This window comes from Triticum aestivum, chromosome 7D (assembly GCF_018294505.1).
Source record: "Triticum aestivum cultivar Chinese Spring chromosome 7D, IWGSC CS RefSeq v2.1, whole genome shotgun sequence".
Classification (NCBI taxonomy): Eukaryota; Viridiplantae; Streptophyta; class Magnoliopsida; order Poales; family Poaceae; genus Triticum; species Triticum aestivum.
Genome location: NC_057814.1, coordinates 590,750,757 through 590,773,793, shown reverse-complemented (window position 1 = coordinate 590,773,793; position 23,037 = coordinate 590,750,757). Strand labels below are relative to the sequence as shown.

Genomic DNA, 23,037 nt, shown 5'->3' with positions numbered 1-23,037 from the left:
TCGACTAGTGGACATGCCGCGGCATCCGGAGAGGGCAGGGGCATCCACGCACGGCCGGAAGGATGAGCGGTAAAATACAAGTCGGCATCGTGTTGCAGCAAGCAACGTCGTCGCGCACGCACATGTTGCACAGGCAGAGAGCCTCCAAAGGCCAAAACGGGCCCGGCAGAACCAGCTATGCCCACCCACAAACTGCCGCAAGAATACAGAGGCACGACAGCGAGGCAGAGCTCGCACCGCACATGCGCCCTGTCCGCGCCGCGCCGCCAGCCCGATCCGGGTAGCTCCACCACGTCACTCACCCTGACCCTGGGTCCCTGGCCCCCAACGTAGCGCATGCACGCCCGCCCGCCACCATAAAACTCACCCGGCGCCATCCCGTCCGTCCGCCCAGTCCAGCACGCATTTCCTCCTCCTCGCGTCTGTTTTGGTCTCTACCCGTCACCGCATCCCATTATTATACGCCCGCTGTTGCGTGCTCCCGTCCCTCCCTCCCTCCCTCCCTTGTGCTCTGCTCGCTTGCTTTGCTACTTGCTGCTGCTGGTCCGCGTCCACTTCTCCGCCACCCCTCCCCGGTCGTGCCCCCAGCGGAGGCCATTGCCTCGCTGTCCACCCGGCGGTTCCCATCCTACTCCGATCGTGCTCTCGCCCCGCGCGCGCGTCTGGCGGGGAGCGGTTGGGGCCGGGCGCGCGACCAACACGGCGGCTCAGCGCGCGTCGGATGGTGTGAATTGTCGGGCGGAGATGACGAGGCGGGCTCCGGCGCGCGCCGGGGGCGGGGGCGGCCGAGTACTGCTGGTTCTACTGCTGGTCGCGGCCGCCGCATTGGCCGCGCGCGCGGTCACCGACGCCTCCGACGGTACGCCCCCTCGCCCTTCTCCTCCTCTCGTTAGCCCTTCCGGTGCGTGCGTGCGTGCTGCGAGCGACCCACACGGTTGGGCCGCTGCTCGTCGCCGGTGGAAGGTGGAAGCAGGGGATTGATTTCCGGCCCGCCGCCGCCGCTTGCTCCAGCAGGACCACGCGCGACCCCCGTCATCTACGCCGTCTCCGCGGGTTTTTACTCCGCAATTTGACCATGCGCGGTGAAATTGTGTCGGCTGCGGGCGGCGCTCGCGTACGAACGTGGTACTGTAACTTTTTCTTTTTTTTGAGGGAGCACGAACGTGGTTACAGCTAGCGCACAGACGGGGGGACCCCAAAGGACCCTCCGGCTTTCCGGATAGGTCTGTGGGTTCGACTCCGGCGGTGAATTCCGCGGCGGGGTTCTTCATGAGATTGCCACCAGGTTTTTTTGTCTCGGATGCGGCAACGCAGAATTGGCGAGCGCGAGGCGATCGCCCGTGACATGTGTAATTCGGATCGGCTGATGTTTTTACTGGCTTTCCAGCGACCGGGCCGTCCCTTTCGGCAGGGATAACGAGAGCAACTTCTGAGGCCTACAGTAGTAACGTGGTGTCCTCTGCTCAACTGTGTCCCATCGTCCTCGACAGCAACGGGATAAAGAGATATGTTGGTCGCTCCCTCGATCGGTGGAAGTTGAAGTTGATGCCATGAAGGGCCAGGGAAAGCAATGGTAGATTGGATTTTTTTTTAAAGTAGCACCACTACGCGTATTTCGGTCTTAATCGCAGTAATTGCCATATCGATGAATCTGCAAAATAGTGGACAAACGAGGTGCTGGGGGTGAGATTATTGTAGGTATCAAAAGTGATCCAAGTAACACGTGTTGATTCTCACAAGCTTTTTTTTTCATTGCTCTGTTTAGTATAAATGTGGGTGGGGAACCCACGGTGGCTTTTGCAAGTGCATTCATATTCTTTAAAACCCGCTGCCTTCAGCTCATGTGTGCTGTGATGCAAAAGTTGGCAGCATGGGGATTTGTATATATGGGTTCCACTTATTAATAATGCTCATGCTCATGGCTTCTTCTTTATATCCTTTTTGTGGTGTGTAGTTATTGCTATGAATGGACTGTACGTTTCGCTCGGATCGCCAAGCCTTCCCGGGTGGATTCCAAACGGTGGAGACCCCTGCGGTGAGGGTTGGCAGGGAGTTACCTGCACCGGCACAGGAATAACCTCAATGTATGGCAGGCTCTTCGTTGGGCTCTCTTTTGGGTTTCGTTGATTCGTTTGTTTTGGACTCTTATCAAGTTACCATTTTCTAGAAAGATGAATGTTGCAAACCTGGGAGGGCAGCTGAGCAGCTTAGGGAACTTCACTTCAATCACCACCATGTAAGGGTGCTAATGCTGTAAATTTATTCTTTGTTTTCTGTATCCAAATAAAGTTCTTCACTGATTCAATTTTACCTGTTCCTGTAGAGATCTTAGTAACAATAATATTGGCGGGACTATACCAGAAGATCTGCCTCTCACACTGCAGAATCTGTACGTGTTTTTTATCTCGTCTGCAACTCTTTTAGTCTTTGAGATATAATCCATCTGATGGTACAATCTTTACTCCTTGTTGCTGCAGTTTCCTCTCTGCTAATCAGCTCACTGGAAGTATTCCCAGCTCATTGTCCAAACTTACAGGTTTATCAGCCATGTAAGACTCCTCTTCTATTTTTTTTCTCAACGAGTCTATACTCATGCTAGTTTGTTTTGTTAAGTGCATGTCTTACTATCCTTATTTTTCCCAGGTCACTCAACGTCAACCATCTAGATGGAGAACTGCCAGATGCTTTCGATTCACTTGCTGGACTTATAAATCTGTAAGATGTATCCCTTTTTCATACACTTTTATATGTGTTGATGAGGATGATGCATTAATTGCTTGCTGATAAAGCTTTGTTACAGGGATATTTCTGAGAACAACTTTACTGGTGTGTTACCACCTTCAATGAAAAACCTGTCATCTTTGACTACATTGTGAGTTTACATCTTACCTTTCACGTTCCTATTTTCCCAGATCATTTCTGTTTCTTTGTTTGTTAACTGTTGTATCATAGGCGCATACAAGACAATCAACTGTCAGGGACCCTTGACAACTTGCAGGATCTCCCCATCAAAGACCTGTAATCCCTCAATGTCTTCTTCCTTATATCATCCTCTTTCAGTTATCTTAGCAAATTGAATAGAAGGCATTTGATATTTATATTATTATGTGCTTAGTCAGTTACTTACTTTTTCTTCGGAAAAGAGGCCCCCGGCCTCTGCATTGATTGACGCACAGAGCCTTAGATAGTTAGTTACTTACAAAACCATCAAGCCATCAGTTGCACAACATTTGTCTTCAGAGAAAAAGTCTATAAGATCATGGTGGCCGACACACAAAAGCTTATGCCTTTTGAATGTTTTGCACAATATATTAAGGAGTAAAAACACTATTCCATGTCTCTTGATGACACCTTCTGGTAGTAGGAATTGCTTCTGTCATCTGGCTTTCATTTATTTCTGGAGGCAATGGTTTCCCGCTGTGACTATGGTTTCTTTTCTCGAGAAGCCAATGCATCTTTCCATTTTACTGCAGTTTTTGTTAAACAGGCACCGCATCAGCAATTAATTTCCCAATAGGCAGTTGCTTTGCTTCTGAACCTTTCTTTGGAAACGCTATATATTTGCTTGGTTTGAATTGATAGAAGAGAACAATGCTATTGATGACATTATCAAAGTATAAAGTTTAACCCATTTGCTGTTCCAGTGGTAAAGATGTTACTCCAGATATTAAATGGTTCTCTTTGTTACTTATCAATTTCCGTACTCTGATCAGGAATGTAGAGAACAACTTGTTTTCTGGACCAGTACCTCCGAAACTACAGAACATACCGATCTTCAAGTGAGAAAGCCTCTTCATTCTTCTATTCATCTATTTCTTAGTGCCAGCCTAGTTGCAATAGCTATCAGCCTATCACATTGTCTAATGTTGACATTATTTCATCTATTGAAGATCTAGATATTTAATTGCATTTGATTTTGTGTGACTTGTTATAAGTTACTGACATAATTCCAGTGCAGAAAGGATGGTAATCCATTTAATACGACTATAGCCCCGTCAGCATCACCGCCTTCAGTGTCACCACCTTCATCAATAGGAGCAGCACCAACTCCAACACCAGCAGGACCAAAACAAGCCCCAACACCAACAACAACGCCTACAGATCTAAGTCCAACAAGAGCACCGTCACCTCCATCGCCCCCTTCAAAATCCCCTCCGCCCTCAAACTCTTCTGATGGATCAACTACTCGAGATAACACCTCATCATCTCAGAAACATAATTCATCAAAAAAGCTCAAGATTGCCGGATTTGTTCTTCTTGTGGTAGTGCTATTCATATCTATAGTCCTGCTGGTAATCTTTTGTTTGTCCAAGTACCAAGAGAGACGGTCAAGATATGATTATAACAGAAGTCAGCTGGGAAGGGTGCATCATAGGGTTGAACCCCAAATTATGCCGGCTTCAGTGCAAAAAAGGGATGATACTAAAAAAGGTTAACTTCTGTGCATATACCGGTAGAACAGGGTGTTCTGGATTTGTTTTTTCTGTATTAATTGAAGATAATTTATTTGATAGGTCCAGGTGAGACCCTTGAAAAGAGGAGCCGTGAGTCAAGTTTGGCAGCAGCAGGTATGAAGCCCTTGAAACAAGCACAGTCTAATTTTGACATGTTGTTCACCAAGTTAAAATGTCTAAGTTCTGTGCAATTGCTTGCAGCTCTCCCAAAGAAACCTGCTGAAAACCGAAAGGAGCACATAATTAATTTGGATCGGACAGACTCGGAACTTTTTGCAGTTGCACCCCTTCCCCCTCCCCCTCCACCACACCCTACTGAAAAAGTTGTTGTACAGCCTAAGCCCATTGTTGCTCCAGAAAGGAGGCATAGCCCTCCACCAAGGACAAGTACCCCGACATCTGCCACACCCTACTCTGTTGCATCTCTTCAGCAATATACAAGCAATTTCAGAGAGCAGAATGTGATAAGAGAGAGTAGATTAGGAAAGGTATTCCTAGCTGAGCTTCCTGAAGGCAAGGTATGAAGTACTACTTGTAACAATGCAACTCACTATTTGTCGTGCAGTTTAAACATTATGCTTGATTTATTTTATTCTTTGTAGTTATTGGAAGTTATGAAGATCGACAATCCTAATGGAAGAGTGTCAGTAGATGACTTTCTAGAACTGGTTGCGCTTATCTCAGAGATCAAGCATCCCAACACCCTTGAGTTAGTTGGATACTGTGCTGAATATGGACAGCGATTACTTGTATACAATCACTTCAGCAGAAAAACACTAGATGATGCACTTCATGATAGAGAGGAAATCGACATTGAGCTATCATGGAATGCTCGTCTCCAGGTTGCTCTTAGCTCCGGAAAAGCCTTAGAGTAAGCCAAATTATAGTTTTATCTTTTATGCAGTCCATATCTGCCTCTCTTAACATGTGTGGAGATTTATACTCTGAATTACTCTTTCCCTGCAGGTATCTTCATGAAAGCTTCCAACCCCCGATCGTGCATCAGAATTTTGAACCAGCTAATGTTCTCCTAGATGATAAGTTGTCAGTGTGTGTTGCTGAATGTGGACTAGCAGAGCTGATGCCCTCAAGTTCTGTCACTCAGGTAAGCTGTAATATGTGTTATAGATATTGCATGTTCTAAGTACATAAAAATGGGGCAAGTTCAGGTCCCTCTTACTTTAAGGGCTGATGGTGCTATGTCTCAAAACTGTGATATAGCCCAAAGTTAGTATAGCATGTGAAGCATATCTGTTAATAGTGATGTACCAACATGCACTAGTTCATTCTAAGAAAATCTGTATCAACGTCAGATGTTGATAATCAGCTTTGCTAATGTGGTTGCGATGATACGGCATTTCTGTCTTCCTTTAGCTTTCTAATAGACTGTAATACTTTGTTAATAGTCTTTTAGTATCAGTAAATCAGTGCACTGTACTGAAAATGAAAGGTTTCTGGTGTATGCCTTCACCCTTCGAAGTCTTAAAATTAGTAATCTGATAATGGGGATAATAGATTGTCTTTCTTGTTAAGGCCCCGCTTGGATTGAGTGTAAAATTAGTGAGCTCCCCGGTATTTAGCTGAAGTTTGAACTGAATACCGGGCATCACACAAAATTTACATCCAATCCAAACAGGGCCTACTGTTTCTTTACCGGGGTATTCCACTAGAGTATCAACCTGTTAAATGAGTAGATTTAACTTGTTAGAAAAGCTTTATGGACCATTCGCTAGAAGGATTTAATTAGTTACTGACTTTAGTAGCTGTTGATGCTTTATATCCTGTTTTGACCACAAATGAGTATACTTAGCCTTAGCCTTAGCCTATTTAATTCGCCCATGCATTGACAGACTCATCTTTGTTATGTGCTCACGGATGTTTTTTTTGTTGCAGCTGTCAGGTCGGTTGCGCACATTACTGAACTATGATGCGCCTGAATTCCAGGAATCTGGGATCATTTCAGAACGAGGCGATGTTTACAGTTTTGGAGTAGTGATGCTAGAACTTCTTACCGGGCGTAAACCATACGATAGGTAAGAGATTTGAACTCTCATGCTTGGCTTCACAACGAACTTACCTTGTTTGTTTCAGATTCATTATTTTCTTTCTGCATGGCATAAGAAGACAACTCTCTGACTCACCTGCATGTCTGTTGTGAAAACCGAAAAATTATACAGTTCACGCCCACGCCATGAACAGCATCTTGTTAGATGGGCCGGTTGTCAGCTCCATGACATTGAATCCCTTTCCAAGATGGTGGACCCTTCTATTCGAGGGCAGTGCTCCGAGAAAGTATTGTCGCGGTTTGCTGACATAATCAGCCGCTGTATCCAGGTAATTCATTTTTGTTCTGATAGTGCCAGGATGTAATTTCCTAAGCATACTATAGGTGATGCTTGCCACATTTTGCACAAGAACCTTATGAATCAAAGGCATAAAACATATCTGATAAGAAACTTTCATGATGCAGAGGGAGCCAGAATTCAGGCCACCGGTGTCTGCAGTTGTCCAGGACATAACTAGCATTGTGAATGCTTCTCGTGAGGAATCAGAGTAACAGACAGCTCGATGATTCACAGATCTCATGGGCAAAGTTGCCGCTCGGAAATTTTTGGGATGGAACTTCTTTTGGCATAATGCAGAGCACATCATATGTCACAGATTTCTGGGAGAAGTATAGCTATTGATCCTTACCGGTGTATCATGTAACTATGTAAATGATGAATAGGTGGTGGTCACATTCATTCAAGGAAAACATCATGCTTTCCAGATGGGATGTCTTAGACAGAACATTGGGTATTTGGTGAACAGAAATTGGGGCGCAGAAAAGGGATAATATAGAGATGGGGAATGTGCAGGAACTGGATGTGAAACTGCTACTGCAATGCCAAGATCATCTTGGGTGAAGGAATTTGGGGGAATGTCGGGAAGGAATAGACCCCTACATGAAAATTTCCCTATGTAGCCCTCTGGAACAAATGAACGAGCTTCTTGAATTCACATGGGATGGCTCAGATGCGTAGTGATTCTCTGTATGCTCTGGCCTTCTGGATACAGTTTCTAGCATCTGTTTTTACATTGCCATTGCGCCATCTCATTGTGTATCGCCATTCGCCCTTGTGTCTGTTTTACCAACTCTTCTTTCCCTAGATTACTGTCTGGTTTACCAACTTTTCTTTCCCTAGATTACAAGGAGGACGTAATTGAAAGAAATATTTTTTTGAAGGTCTTGAAAGAAATATTAAGGTGCAAGAATGCTAGGAACTAAGAGGGACACGTCCTATATGCAACTGAATGTTTTCTGCAAACATTTGTGGCCTAAACTCTGGCTTGCAGATATGATTTTAACACAAATGCAACTCACTATGAATCTTCGGAGTTGAATAAACTCATCATTAACTAAAAACAGGAATAAACTCACACTTGCAGGTTTTGACAGTTTTTTTGTAAACCCATACTTGAAAATGTATCCCACAACCTTCTGCCCTGCCCCGACCGTCATACAGGAAACCAATCACCAAGTTGGTGCCATTTTACAAACCCAAACTGTCGAATTGGGCCGGGGTTCCAAACCAAAGGATCAGGTCGTGATGCCAACGATTTTAAATTGATATTAACCCTAGTGTGCCAGTAATTTTCAGTTCGACCAACAAACTAGATCCCCAAGGTTCAGAGAAACATCTCTGCAAGTTCAGTGCCATTGTCTGCAGACAACCAAGAAATAGAACAGATAAACATCTCTGCAAGTTCAGTGCCATTGTCTGCAGATAACCAAGAAATAGATCAGAGAAACATCTCTGCAAGTTCAGTGTCGTTGTCTACAGAGATTTGCAGTTCATAATTCAGAACAAAGGTTGCATAACAGACCAAACCAAGAGATGAACTCAGAAACAGGATCATAGCAAGAACTATTCAGACAACCAGCACAAGAACATCATAGACAGAATAAATAAGCACCATTTCTATTTCACAAGATAATGAAACAGTGTGCTGCCACACAACAAGCAGAGGCTACACAGCGACATGGTCCGAACAGCTAACGAGTAGTATTACAGAGTACCATCGAACGACCAAGAAGATACGAGAACAGATTATCTAAGAGGAGGTGAACTTGGTGACGGCCTTGGTGCCCTCGGAGACGGCGTGCTTGGCGAGCTCGCCGGGGAGGACGAGGCGGACGGAGGTCTGCATCTCCCTGGACGTGATGGTGGGCTTCTTGTTGTAGCGGGCCAGCTTGGCGGACTCGCCGGCGAGCTTCTCGAAGATGTCGTTGATGAAGGAGTTCATGATGGACATGGCCTTGGAGGAGATGCCGATGTCCGGGTGCACCTGCTTCAGCACCTTGAAGATGTAGATCTTGTACGTCTCCACGCTCTTCTTGGCCTTCTTCTTCTTCTTGTCGGCGCCGCCCTCCTTGGACTTCGGCGGCCGCTTCTCGGCCTTGGGCTTCTTCCCCGCCGTGGTCTTCTCCGCCGCAGGGGTCTTCTCCGCGGCCGCCGGCTTCTTCTCCGCCTTGGGGGCCATCGGACGCTGCTGCTTCGCCGGGGAGAGGTGCGGTGGTTCGCCGGAGGGTGCGAGGGGGCTGGTGGGGAATTGGATTGCTGGTTGGTGATGGGATGGGGAGGGTGCGGCGGCTTTATTTATAAAAGGAGGAGGTGCGCTATGATTGGAGGAGGGGTTGGTGCCACGGATCGGTGACGTCGGGTGATCGATCGACGGATATCAGCCGCTCGCTGCTGTTTCTGGTGGACGGCCCTGATGAGCTTCGGCGCGGATCGCTGACCTGGCCAAAAGGTGGGCGGGGAGATCAAACTCTCTTTGTGGCGGGAATTTTGGGTGAGATTGTTTTCCATCCATCTGCATCTCAGCTGACGAAGAGCAAAGCATGTTCCTGGCTTCACATTATCAGAAATCATACCGGAGCAAATCAACGAAATAAGACGCAATGAAAACATGGTATAAGAGCATCCACAATCGTATTCTTCAAACCTCCCCAATAGGTCCGGGCGGATGGATCATAAAATCAGCACCCAATTGGCCATCTGGAACCCTCAAACCCGGCCCAAACGACTAGATTGTCCGGCACCCCTCATACTCAGCATAGATGTGTGCGGATATGGGACACGACACGTCTGTCACGTCGAACTGGCGGGTGGGACCCGAGGAAACACATCAGATCGTAGGGTGTCGCCGCTCCGATGAACCACCCGAGGGGCCAAAGCCGGCTCTTTAAGCCGCTCCCTCTCCATGCTCCAAGTACGATCTACACCGACACGTCTACTTCCGCTGCTACTCAGAGTCGGTAACGATTGTGATCCAAACCGTTTATGCATATTCATATTGTTCCTGGGTGACCGTAGGGCATTTTTTTACTACGTTTCCCAACAGGAATGCATTATGTGCAGGCAAAGCATGATCCTTTTGGTATATTACTAGATCACCAGGTAGAATGTCACGAGCATTGACTGTCCATCATTTCATTATATGGTTTTCGAGTATGTCGGAAATATCCAAAGAAGTCATGACATGGTAGCAAACTATAGATATAAATCCGAATTTTTAAACTTATGGAGTAAAAATATGCACGTAGACATCCAATAGAACAAACCTTTAGTACATGAGCACAAAGAAGACCCATATGTTCATACTGGCCGCATTCACAAGTGAAATTTTGGAAAATCATTAGCAGTTGGCACTGTGTAAGGAGGGCGGCACCACTTCCGTGTCGTTCTTTACTAACAACCAAGAAATAGAACAGGGAAACATCTCTACAAGTTCAGTGTCGTTGTCAGCAGAGATTTGCAGATGACGATATTCACAATTTAGGATAAAAGTAGCATAACAGACCAAACCAAGATGAACTCAGAAACAGAATCATAGTTAGACCTACTCATTACTCAAGAAAAGGGAGATCACAGTAAGAACTGAACATGATAGAAAGAATAAAGCACCATTACTATTTCACGAGATAATGAAACAGTGTGTTGCCACACAACCAGCACAAGTTACAAGACAACAGACTCCGAACAGCTGACCATTACAGAGAGAACCATCGATCGACCAAGAAGACAGGGAAGAGCCTATCTAAGAGGAGGTGAACTTGGTGACGGCCTTGGTGCCTCGGAGACGGCGTGCTTGGCGAGCTCGCCGGGGAGGACGAGGCGGACGGAGGTTTGGATCTCCCGGGACGTGATGGTGGGCTTCTTGTTGTACCTGGCCAGCTTGGTGGACTCGCCGACGAGCTTCTCAAAGATGTCGTTGATGAAGGAGTTCATGATGGACATGGCCTTGGAGGAGATGCCGATGTCCGGGTGCACCTGCTTCAGCACCTTGAAGATGTAGATCTTGTACGTCTCCACGCTCTTATTGGCCTTCTTCTTCTTCTTGTCGGCGCCGCCCTCCTTGGACTTCGGCGGCGCTTCTCCGCCTTGGGCTTCTTCCCCACCGTGGTATTCTCCGCCGCCGGAGCCTTCTCCGCGACGGCCGGCTTCTTCTCCGCCTTGGGGCCATCGGACGCTGCTGCTTCACCGGTGAGAGGTGCGGTGGTTCGCCAGAGGGTGCGAGGGGGCTGGTGGGGAATTGGATTGCTGGTTGGTGATGAGATGTGGAGGGCGCGGCGGCTTTATTTATGTAGAGGAGGAGTTGCGCTCTGATTGGAGGACAGGTAGGTGCCCCGGATCGGCGATGTCAGGTGGTCGATCGATGGATATCAGTCGCTCGCTGTTGTTTCTGATGGACGGACCTGATGAGCTTCGGCGCGGATGGATGACGTGGCCAAATGTTGGGCGGGTAGATCAAACTCTCTTCGTGGCGGGAATTTTGGGTCAGATTGTTTTCCATCCATCTGCATCTCAGCTGAGGAAGAGCGAAGCATGTTCCTGGCTTCATATGATTAGAAATCATACCGTAGCGTGACTGCAGACACCAACGAGTTGCCGCCTCCTCCTCCTCAAAATAAGCTAGGGTTCCTGCCTCTCGCCGGCGCCGCCGCAGGTCCGCCTCGTCTTCGGTGGCCCTAGGGCCATGGGGGCGTGGTGGATCCTGGCAAGGGCCGGCGGGAGGGCTCCGATTTTTGTCGTTTCTTTCCGTTTTGTTAGGGTTTGTGTCCTACTCAGGAAGACGAGGCGGCGACGGCTTTCTGAAGATGGAATAAAGGTCTCCCCGCCTGGGCGTGTGGAGGTGTGTCTCCGGCGGATCTATCTTTGGTGGATTTGCTCGGATCTCGTCGTTGTTCGTCTACATTCGTCTGTCTTTGGATTGGATCCTTCCGATCTACCTTATTCTTCATCGGCGACGATTGTTGTTCTAGTGCGCTGGTCCTATGGGGCCTTAGCACGACGACTTCCCGACTGTCTACTACAACAAGTTGTGCCGACTCCGGCGATGGAGGGCGATGACGGCGGCGCGCCTTCAGCTCGCTTCAGTCCTTGTAGTCGTCGCTAGGTGGTATATGAATCTGGGTGTAATTTTTATTATTTCTGGTGTTCGTTGCACTACCATGATTGAAGATGAATAGATTGGAAGTTTTCTCGCAAAAAAAGAAATCATACCGTAGCAAATCAACCAAATAACACGCAAGGTATAAGAGCATCCATAATCGTATTCCTCAAACCTCCGCAATAGGTCCGGGCGGACGGGTCATAAAATCGGCACCCAACCGGCCAACTGAAACCCTCAAACCCACCCCAAATGACCGGATTGTCCAGCACCCCTCATACTCAGCGCATATGTGGGTGGATATGAAACACCCAGACACGTCTGTCAGATCGAACTGACGGGCAGGACCCGAGGAAACCCATCAGATAGTAGGGTGTTGCCGCTCCGGCGAGCCACCCGAGGGGCCAAACCCGTCTCTTTAAGCTGCTCCAACGAGGGTTAAACCCTGGTTGCCCACATTTCTCCTTCTTCACGCTCCAAGTACGATCTACACCGACACGTCTACTTCCGTTGCTACTCGGAGTCGGTAACGATCGTGATCCAAACCGTTTATGCATCTTTATATTGTTCCTGGTGAAGGAAATATGCCCTAGAGGCAATAATAAAGTTATTATTTATTTCCTTATTTCATGATAAATGTTTACTATTCATGCTAGAATTGTATTAACCGGAAACTTAGTACATGTGTGAATACATACACAAAACAAAGTGTCCCTAGTATGCCTCTACTTGACTAGCTCGTTTATCAAAGATGGTTATGTTTCCTAACTATAGACATGTGTTGTCATTTGATGAATGGGATCACATCATTAGGAGAATGATGTGATGGACAAGACCCATTCGTTAGCTTAGCATTATGATCGTTACAGTTTCATTGCTACTGCTTTCTTCATGACTTATACATGTTCCTCAGACTATGAGATTATGCAACTCCCGAATACTGGAGGGACACCTTGTGTGCTATCAAACGTCACAACGTAACTGGGTGATTATAAAGATGCTCTACAGGTGTCTCCGATGGTGTTTGTTGAGTTGGCATAGATCGAGATTAGGATTTGTCACTCCGTGTATCGGAGAGGTATCTCTGGGCCCTCTCGGTAATGCACATCACTATAAGCCTTGCAAGCATTGTGACTAATGAGTTAGCTGCGGGATGATGCATTACGGAACGAGTAAAGATATTGAACTAAGTATGAGGATACCGACGATCGAGTCTCGGGCAAAGTAACATACCGATGACAAAGGGAACAACATATGTTGTTATGCGGTTTGACCGATAAAGATCTTCGTAGAATATGTAGGAGCCAATATGAGCATCCAGGTTCCGCTATTGGTTATTGACCGAAGATGTGTCTCGGTCATGTCTACATAGTTCTCGAACCCGTAGGGTCCGCACGCTAACGTTTGATGACGATTTGTATTATGAGTTATGTGATTTGATGACCGAAGTTTGTTCGGAGTCCCGGATGAGATCGGGGACATGACGAGGAGTCTCGAATGGTCAAGAGGTAAAGATCGATATATTGGAAGGCTATATTCGGACATCGGAAAGGTTCCGAGTGATTAGTGTATTTTTTGGAGTACCGGAGAGTTACGGGAATTCGCCGGGAGAAGTATTGGGCCTTATTGGGCCATAATAGAGGAGGCAGGCCAAAGGGAAGGAGGCCCCCCCCATGGGTCCGAATTGGACTAGGGGAAAGGGGGCGGCACCCCCCTTGCCCTTTCCTACTCCCTCTCTCTTTCCCTCTTTCTTCTTTCCTACTCCGGAAAGGAAAAGGGGAATCCTACTAGGACTTGGGAGTCCTATTAGGACTCCCCACACTTGGCGCACCCCCTCTAGGGCCGGCCTCCTCCTCCTCCCTCCTTTATATACGTGGGCAGGGGACACCCCAAAGGAGAACACAAGTTGATCATTGATCTCTTAGCCGTGTGCGGTGCCCCCCTCCACCATAATCCACCTCGGGCATATCGTCGCAGTGCTTAGGCGAAGCCCTGCGCCGGTAGCTTCATCATCACCGTCATCACGCCGTCGTGCTGACGAAGCTCTCCCTCGACACTCTGCTGGATCGTGAGTTCGTGGGACGTCACTGAGCCGAACGTGTGCAGATCACGGAGGTGGCGTACTTTCGGTGCTAGGATCGGTTGATCGTGAAGACGTATGACTACATCAACCGTGTTGTCATAACGCTTCCGCTTACGGTCTACGAGGGTACGTGGACAACACTCTCCCCTCTCATTGCTATGCATCACCATGATCTTGCATGTGCGTAGGATTTTTTTTGAAATTACTACGTTCCCCAATAGTGGCATCCGAGCCAGGTCTATGCGTAGATGTTATATGCACGAGTAGAACACAAGTGAGTTGTGGGCGATAATAGTCATACTACTTACCAGCATGTCATACTTTGATTCGGCGGTATTGTTGGATGAAGCGTCCCGAACCGACATTACGCGTACGCTTACGCGAGACTGGTTCTATCGATGTGCTTCGCACACAGGTGGCTGGCGGGTGTCAGTTTCTCCAACTTTAGTTGAATCGAGTGTGGCTACACTCGGTCCTTGTTGAAGGTTAAAGCAACACATACTTGACGAAAAATCATTGCGGTTTTGATGCGTAGGTAAGAACGGTTCTTGCTAAGCCCGTAGCAGCCACGTAAAACTTGCAACAACAAAGTAGAGGACGTCTAACTTGTTTTTGCAGGGCATGTTGTGATATGATATGGTCAAGACGTGATGAGATATAAATTGTTGTATGAGATGATCATGTTTTGTTAAAGTTATCGGCAACTGGCAGTAGCCTTATGGTTGTCTCTTTATTGCATAAGATGCAAGCACCATATAATTGCTTTACTTTATCGCTATGCGATAGCAATAGTTGCAAAAGCAATAGTTGGCGAGACGACCATGTGATGACACGTTGGTAGAGATCAAGATGATGGAGATCATGGTGTCATGCCGGTGACGATGGAGATCATGACAGTACTTTGGAGATGGAGATCAAAGGCACAAGATGATGATGGGCATATCATGTCACATATTTTGATTGCATGTGATGTTTATCTTTTATACATCTTATTTTGCTTAGTTCGGCGGTAGCTTTATAAGATGATCCCTTACTAAAATTTCAAGGTATAAGTGTTCTCCCTGAGTATGCACCGTTGCGACAGTTCTTCGTGCTGAGACACCACGTGATGATCGGGTGTGATAAGCTCTACGTTCACATACAATGGGTGCAAGCCAGTTTTGCACACGCAGAATACTCGGGTTAAACTTGACGAGCCTAGCATATACAGATATGGCCTCGGAACACTGGAGACCGAAAGGTCGAGCGTGAATCATATAGTAGATATGATCAACATAGTGATGTTCACCATTGAAAACTACTCCATCTCACGTGATGATCGGACATGGTTTAGTTGATATGGATCACGTGATCATTTAGATGACTAGAGGGATGTCTATCTAAGTGGGAGTTCTTAAGTAATATGATTAATTGAACTTTAATTTATCATGAACTTAGTCCTGATAGTATTTGCATATCTATGTTGTAGATCAATAGCTCGCGATGTAGCTCCCCGTTTATTTTTGATATGTTCCTAGAGAAAAATAAGTTGAAAGATGTTAGTAGCAATGATGCGGACTAGCTCCGTGATCTGAGGATTATCCTCATTGCTGCACAGAAGTATTATGTCCTTGATGCACCGCTAGGTGACAGAACCTATTGCAGGAGCAGATGCAGACGTTATGAACGTTTGACAAAGCTCGGTATGATGACTACTTGATAGTTTAGTGCACCATGCTTTATGGCTTAGAACCAGGACTTCAAAAACGTTTTGAACGCCATGGAGCATATGATATGTTCCAAGAGTTGAAATTGGTATTTCATACTCATGCCCGTGTCGAGAGGTATGAGACCTCTGACAGTACTTTGCCTACAAATGGAGGAGAATGGCTCAACCAGTGAGCATGTGCTCAGATTGTCTGGGTACTACAATTGCTTGAATCAAGTGGGAGTTAATCTTCCAGATAAGATAGTAATTGACAAATTTCAATAGTCACTATCACCAAGTTAATAGAACTTCGTGATGAACTATAATATGCAAGGGATGACAAAAGTAATTCCCGAGCTCTTCGCGATGTTGAAATCGGCGAAGGTAGAAATCAAGAAAGAGCATCAAGTGTTGATGGTTACAAGACCACTAGTTTCAAGAAAAGGGCAAAAGAATAGAAAGGGAACTTCAAGAAGAATGACAAACAAGTTGTCACTCCCATGAAGAGACCCAATGCTAGACTCAAGCCTGAAACTGAGTGCTTCTACTGCAAAGGAAATGGTCACTGGAAGTGGAACTGCCCCTAGATACTTGGCGGATAAGAAGGATGGCAAAATGAACAAAGGTATATTTGATATACATGCTATTGATGTGTACTTTACTAGTGTTTATAGCAACCCCTCGGTTTTTGATACTAGTTCAGTTGCTAAGAGTAGTAACACGAAACGGGAGTTGCAAAATGAACAGAAACTAGTTGAGGGCGAAGTGACGATGTGTGTTGGAAGTGATCCCAAGGTTGATAAGATCACCATCGCACACTCCCTATACCTTCGGGATTGGTGTTGGACCTAAATAAATGTTATTTGGTGTTTGCGTTGAGCATTAATATGATTTGATCATGTTTATTGCGATACGGTTATTCATTTAAGTCAGAGAATAATTGTTGTTCCGTTTACATGAATAAAACCTTCTATGGTCATACATCCAATGTAAATGGTTTACTGAATCTCGATCGTAATAATACACATATTCATAAATAGTGATGCCAAAAGATGCAAAGTTGATAATGATAGTGCAACATATTTGTGGCACTGCCGTTTAGGTCATATTGGTGTAAAGCGCATGAAGAAACTCCATGCTGATGGGCTTTTGGAATCACTTGACGCTTGCGAACCATGCCTCATGGGCAAGATGACTAAGACTCCGTTCTCCGGAACAATGGAGCGAGCAACAGACTTGTTGGAAATAATACATACTGATGTATGCGGTCCGATGAGTGTTGAGGCTCGCGGCGGGTATCGTTATTTTCTGACCTTCACAGATGATTTGAGCAGATATGGGTATATCTACTTGATGAAACATAAGTCTGAAACATTTGAAAAGTTCAAAGAATTTCAGAGTGAAGTGGAAAATCATCGTAACAAGAAAATAAAGTTTCTACGATCTGATCGCAGAGACGAATATTTGAGTTACGAGTTTGGTCTTCAATTAAAACAATGTGGATTAGTTTCACAACCTCATGCCACCTGGAACACCACAACATAATGGTGTGTCCGAACGTCATAACCGTACTTTATTGGATATAGTGCAATCTATGATGTCTCTTACCGATTTACCACTATCGTTTGGGGTTATGCATTAGAGACAGCTACATTCACGTTAAATAGGGCACCGTCTAATCCGTTGAGACGACACCGTATGAACTATGGTTTGGCTAGAAACCTAAGCTGTCGTTTCTTAAAGTTTGGGGTTGCGATACTTATGTGAAAAAGTTTCAACCTGATAAGCTCGAACCCAAATCGGAGAAGTGCATCTTCATAAGATACCCAAAAGAAAATGTTGGGTACACCTTCTATCACAGATCCGAAGGCAAGATCTTTGTTGCTAAGAATGGATTCTTTCTAGAGAAGGAGTTTTCTCTCGAAAGAAGTGAGTGGGAGGAAAGTATAACTTGATGAGGTAATTGTACCTGCTCCCGAATTGGAAATAAGTTCATCACAGAAATCAGTTCTAGTGATGCCTACACCAATTAGTGAGGAAGTTAATGATGATGATCATGAAACTTCAGATCAAGTTACTACCGTACCTCGTAGGTCAGCCAGAGCAAGGTACGCACCAGAGTGGTACGGTAATCCTGTTCTGGAGGTCATGTTACTTGACCATGACGAACCTACGAACTATGAGGAAGCGATGATGAGCCCAGATTCCACAAAATGGTTTAAGGCCATGAATCTGAGATAGGATCCATGTATGAAAACAAAGTATGGACTTTGGTGGAATTTCCCGATGATCGGCAAGTCATTGAGAATAAATGGATCTTCAAGAGGAAGACGGACCTGATAGTAGTGTTACTATCTACAAAGATAGACTTGTCGAAAAAGGTTTTTGACAAAGTTCAAGGTGTTGACTATGATGAGATTTTCTCACTTGTAGCGATGCTTAAGTCTGTCCGAATCATGTTAGCAAATTGCCACATTTTATGAAATCTGGCAAATGGATGTCAAAACTACATTCCTTAATGGATTTCTTAAAGAAGAGTTGTATATGACGCAACCAGAAGGTTTTGTCGATCCTAAAGGTGCTGACAAAATGTGCAAGCTCCAGCAATCCATCCATGGACTGGTGCAAAGCATCTCAGAGTTGGAATATACGCTTTGATGAGTTGATCAAAGCATATAGTTTTATACAGACTTGCGATGAAGCCTGTTTTTACAAGAAAGTGAGTGGGAGCACTACAACCTTTCTGATAAGTATATGTGAATGACATATTGTTGATCGGAAAATGATGTAGAATTTTCTGGAAAGCATAAAAGGAGTGTTTGAAAGGAGTTTTTCAAAGAAAGACCTCGATGAAGCTGCTTACATATTGAGCATCAAGATCTATAGAGATAGATCAAGACGCTTGATAAGTTTTTTCAATGAGTACATACCTTGACAAATTTTTGAAGTAGTTCGAAATGGAACAGTATAAGAAGGAGTTCTTGCCTGTATTGCAAGGTGTGAAATTGAGTAAGACTCAAAGCCCGACCACGGCAGAAGATAGAAAGAGAATGAAAGTCATTCCCTATGCCTCAGCCATAGGTTCTATAAAGTATGCCATGCTGTGTACCAGATCTATTGTATACCCTACACTGAGTTTGGCAAGGGAGTACAATAGTGATCTAGGAGTAGATCACTGGACAACGGTCAAAATTATCCTTAGTGGAATAAGGATATGTTTCTCGATTATGGAGGTGACAAAAGGTTCGTCGTAAAGGGTTACGTCGATGCAAGTTTTGACACTGATCCAGATGACTCTAAGTCTCAATCTGGATACATATTGAAAGTGGGAGCAATTAGCTAGAGTAGCTTCATGCAGAGCATTGTTGACATAGAAATTTGCAAAATACATACGGATCTGAATATGGTAGACCCGTTGACTAAACTTCTCTCACAAGCAAAACATGATCACACCTTAGTACTCTTTGGGTGTTAATCACATGGCGATGTGAACTAAGATTACTGACTCTAGTAAACCCTTTGAGTGTTGGTCACATGGCGATGTGAACTATGGGTGTTAATCACATGGTGTTGTGAACTATTGATGTTAAATCACATGGTGATGTGAACTAGATTATTGACTCTAGTGCAAGTGGGAGACTGAAGGAAATATGCCCTAGAGGCAATAATAAAGTTATTATTTATTTCCTTATTTCATGATAAATGTTTATTATTTATGCTAGAATTGCATTAACCGGAAACTTAGTACATGTGTGAATACATAGACAAAACAAAGTGTCCCTAGTATGCCTCTACTTGACTAGCTCGTTTATCAAAGATGGTTATGTTTCCTAACCATAGACATGTGTTGTCATTTGATGACCGGGATCACATCATTAGGAGAATGATGTGATGGACAAGACCCATCCGTTACCTTAGCATTATGATCGTTACATTTTCATTGCTATTGCTTTCTTCATGACTTATACATGTTCCTCGGACTATGATATTATGCAACTCCCGAATACCGGAGGAACACCTTGTGTGCTATCAAACGTCACAACGTAACTGGGTGATTATAAAGATGCTCTATAGGTGTCTCCGATGGTATTTGTTGAGTTGGCATAGATCGAGATTAGGATTTGTCACTCCGTATATCGGAGAGGTATCTCTGGGCCCTCTCGGTAATGAGTTAGTTGCGGGGTGATGCATTACGGAACAAGTAAAGAGACTTGCCGGTAACGAGATTGAACTAGGTATGAGGATACCGACGATCGAATCTCGGGCAAGTAACATACCGATGACAAAGGGAACAACGTATGTTGTTATGCGGTTTGACCGATAAAGATCTTCATAGAATATGTAGGAGCCAATATGAGCATCCATGTTCCGCTATTGGTTATTGACCGGAGATGTGTCTCCGTCATGTCTACATAGTTCTCGAACCCATAGGGTCCGCACGCTTAACGTTCGATGACGATTTGTATTATGAGTTATGTGATTTGATGACCGAAGTTTGTTTGGAGTCCCGGATGAGATCGGGGACATGACGAGGAGTCTAAAAATGGTCGAGAGGTAAAGATCGATATATTGGAAGGCTATATTTGGACATCGGAAAGGTTCCGAGTGATTCGGGTATTTTTTGGAGTACCGGAGAGTTACGGGAATTCGCCGGGAGAAGTATTCGGCCTTATTGGGCCATACAGGAATAGAGGAGGCAGGCCAAAGGGAAGGAGGCGCCCCCCCATGGGTCCGAATTGGACTAGGGGAAAGGGGCGGCGCCCCCCTTGCCCTTTCCTACTCCCTCTCTCTTTCCCTCTTTCTTCTCTCCTACTCCGGAAAGGAAAAGGGGAATCCTACTAGGACTTGGGAGTCCTAGTAGGACTCCCCACACTTTGCGTGCCCCCTCTAGGGTCGGCCTCCTCCTCCTCCCTCCTTTATATACGTGGGCAGGGGACACCCCAAAGGAGAACACGAGTTGATCATTGATCTCTTAGCCGTGTGCGGTGCCCCCCTCCACCATAATCCACCTCGGTCATATCGTTGCAGTGCTTAGGCGAAGCCCTGCGCCGGTAGCTTCATCATCACCGTCATCACGCCGTCGTGCTGACGAAGCTCTCCCTCGACACTCTGCTGGATCGTGAGTTCGTGGGACGTCACCAAGCCGAACGTGTGCAAATCGCGGAGGTGCCGTACTTTCGGTGCTAGGATCGGTCGATCGTGAAGACGTACGACTACATCAACCGCGTTGTCATAACGCTTCCGCTTACGGTCTACGAGGGTACGTGGACAACACTCTCCCCTCCCGTTGCTATGCATCACCATGATCTTGCGTGTGCGTAGAATTTTTTTGAAATTACTACGTTCCCCAACACCTGGGTGACCGTTGGACGTTTTTTTCCTACTACGTTTCCCAACAGGAATGCATTATGTGCAGGCAAAGCATGATCCTTTTGGTATATTACTAGATCACCAGGTAGAATGTCACGAGCAATGATTGTCCATCTTTTCATTATATGGTTTTCAGGTATGTCAGAAATATCCAAAGAAGTCATGACCTGGTAGCATATTATAGATATAAATCCGAATTTTAGAACTTAGGGACTAAACATATGCACATAGACATTCAATAGAACAAACCTTTAGTATATGAGCGCAAAGAAGACCCATATGTTCATGCTGGCCACATTCACGAGTGAAATTTTGGAAAATCATTAGCAGTTGACACTGTGTAAGGAGGGCGGCACCACTTCCCTCGTTGCACAAGTTCCCTATGAATTGTCTTGTACTATTGTTTGGAATAATAACCTCAACTTGATAATCTCTAGATTTATATATGTAATTTTGAAACATCTCAAACATTTTGCGTGTATATATTTTGCTAGCATGTCTCTCAAGTGGATTATTAGTTTTTAACACAACACCACTCTGCAAAAAAAGTAAGCAAAGTTACAAATAATCAATTTAGAGTAAAACCTAAAACATAAAAACATATATAAGTAATGAATAAAATCTTACGAGGCTTGTTCTTTTCTCTTCGTAACTATCTTCAGATGCTCTGTCGAATTGCGAGGAACAACGGGTATATAAGTTTTCAGTAAATGGTTTGCACTTTCACTACATTGTGTGATTGTCTGCTTTGCATAGAAAAATCCAACAAAATAGGGTTCAACCCACTTATGTGTTATGTCTAACATCAAAGAACTGTATAAGGAAGGTGATCTTCTCTAACTTGTATTTTTCAATAACCGTTTTCTAACCTAACTCAAAGTCATCCATGGTGAGCATATGATTGACCAATTTCTGGAAGTCGGCACGGAAGTCATTTTTTAGCAAGTAATACGATCCAAAAGATTCTTTAGGTTTTTGAATAACATGCCACTTGCACCACCTATGTGTTGTATTTGGCATTACCAATCCAATAGCTATCTCCATGGCTAAACATTGATCTACATAATGAAGTGATGATGTATTAGATGTGTAAAAAGATTGTAAAATGTGTAGAAGGACACAATTGTAGCAAAACTGAAATCAACCTGTCAGTATGGTAATAGGATGCTTCCCACCCATGAGTGCTAGGAACTCGGAGAAAACCCAATGCAAATTCTCTGTTGCTTCATGTCGCTTAAAAACACCTCCAAGTATGATACTTTGAAAATGGCTGTTGACACCAACCAATAGACCGAAAGGCATGTCATAAATATTTATTCACTAAGTTGTATTAAAAGTAATAATATCTCCAAAGTATTTATATTTTGATCGACTACGACCATTTATCCAGAGTAAAGTATCAATTCTGCTTTGTGAGTTAGCCTGAACCCGGTAGGCGAAATCAGGATCTTGAAAACATATATGATCAAAAACATCAAATGTCTTTTTGACATTATCATGAGCAAGCTCTTTATTGATGTGACCACTTAAAGTTTTTAAGCTGCATTTACTGAAAGGAATGTTTTCCATCCTCCCAAAGAAAATACCAAGAAACATGTACACCTTCCACATGTGAACATTGTTTGCTCTCATATTGGTTATTAGTTGTTGAAGGTATATATCAACATGATGATGGGATTTCCAATGCGTCTTCTCAGAACCACTTCTTGATAACGGATGGTTATGATCATACCCGAATTCATTGATGTACCATAGATTGTCATTGTGAAGGGTCAATCAAATGATTGAAGGGCATTCAGTCCTTATGGATTTGCTATTTTTCTGACGAGGCATGCCCTCAACGAGACATTGGAAATATATAAGTAATGAGTCTAGACATAGTCCATGTAGGCAGTTGAATTCTTGCATTGCATGATTTTTCTTAGAATTCTTCCAACTCTGTCCATACCGGATGCCGAAGCCCATTTTCCAGCTGTATAAATTGTAGAATTCATAAGCCTCGGTGG

At 44.9% G+C, this 23,037-nt stretch overlaps 2 protein-coding genes across 2 annotated transcripts; one reads left to right on the top strand and one right to left on the bottom strand.

Moving 5' to 3' along the window:
- The first annotated feature begins 428 nt into the window (after positions 1–428).
- LOC123169757 (protein STRUBBELIG-RECEPTOR FAMILY 3) lies at positions 429–7,546 on the top strand. The gene is made up of 17 exons (XM_044587624.1): positions 429–859; positions 1,955–2,084; positions 2,168–2,236; positions 2,324–2,389; positions 2,478–2,549; positions 2,644–2,715; positions 2,801–2,872; positions 2,953–3,018; positions 3,714–3,779; positions 3,959–4,431; positions 4,515–4,568; positions 4,656–4,972; positions 5,057–5,325; positions 5,421–5,559; positions 6,348–6,487; positions 6,632–6,788; positions 6,925–7,546. The coding sequence occupies exons 1-17, from the start codon at positions 745–747 to the stop codon at positions 7,009–7,011; spliced, it is 2,364 nt and encodes a 787-aa protein (XP_044443559.1). The 5' UTR covers positions 429–744; the 3' UTR covers positions 7,012–7,546.
- An 847-nt stretch (positions 7,547–8,393) lies between these two features.
- On the bottom strand, positions 8,394–9,073 carry LOC123169758 (histone H2B.3-like). The gene has a single exon (XM_044587625.1). The coding sequence runs from the start codon at positions 8,976–8,978 to the stop codon at positions 8,550–8,552; it is 429 nt and encodes a 142-aa protein (XP_044443560.1). The 5' UTR covers positions 8,979–9,073; the 3' UTR covers positions 8,394–8,549.
- Positions 9,074–23,037: the final 13,964 nt, after the last annotated feature.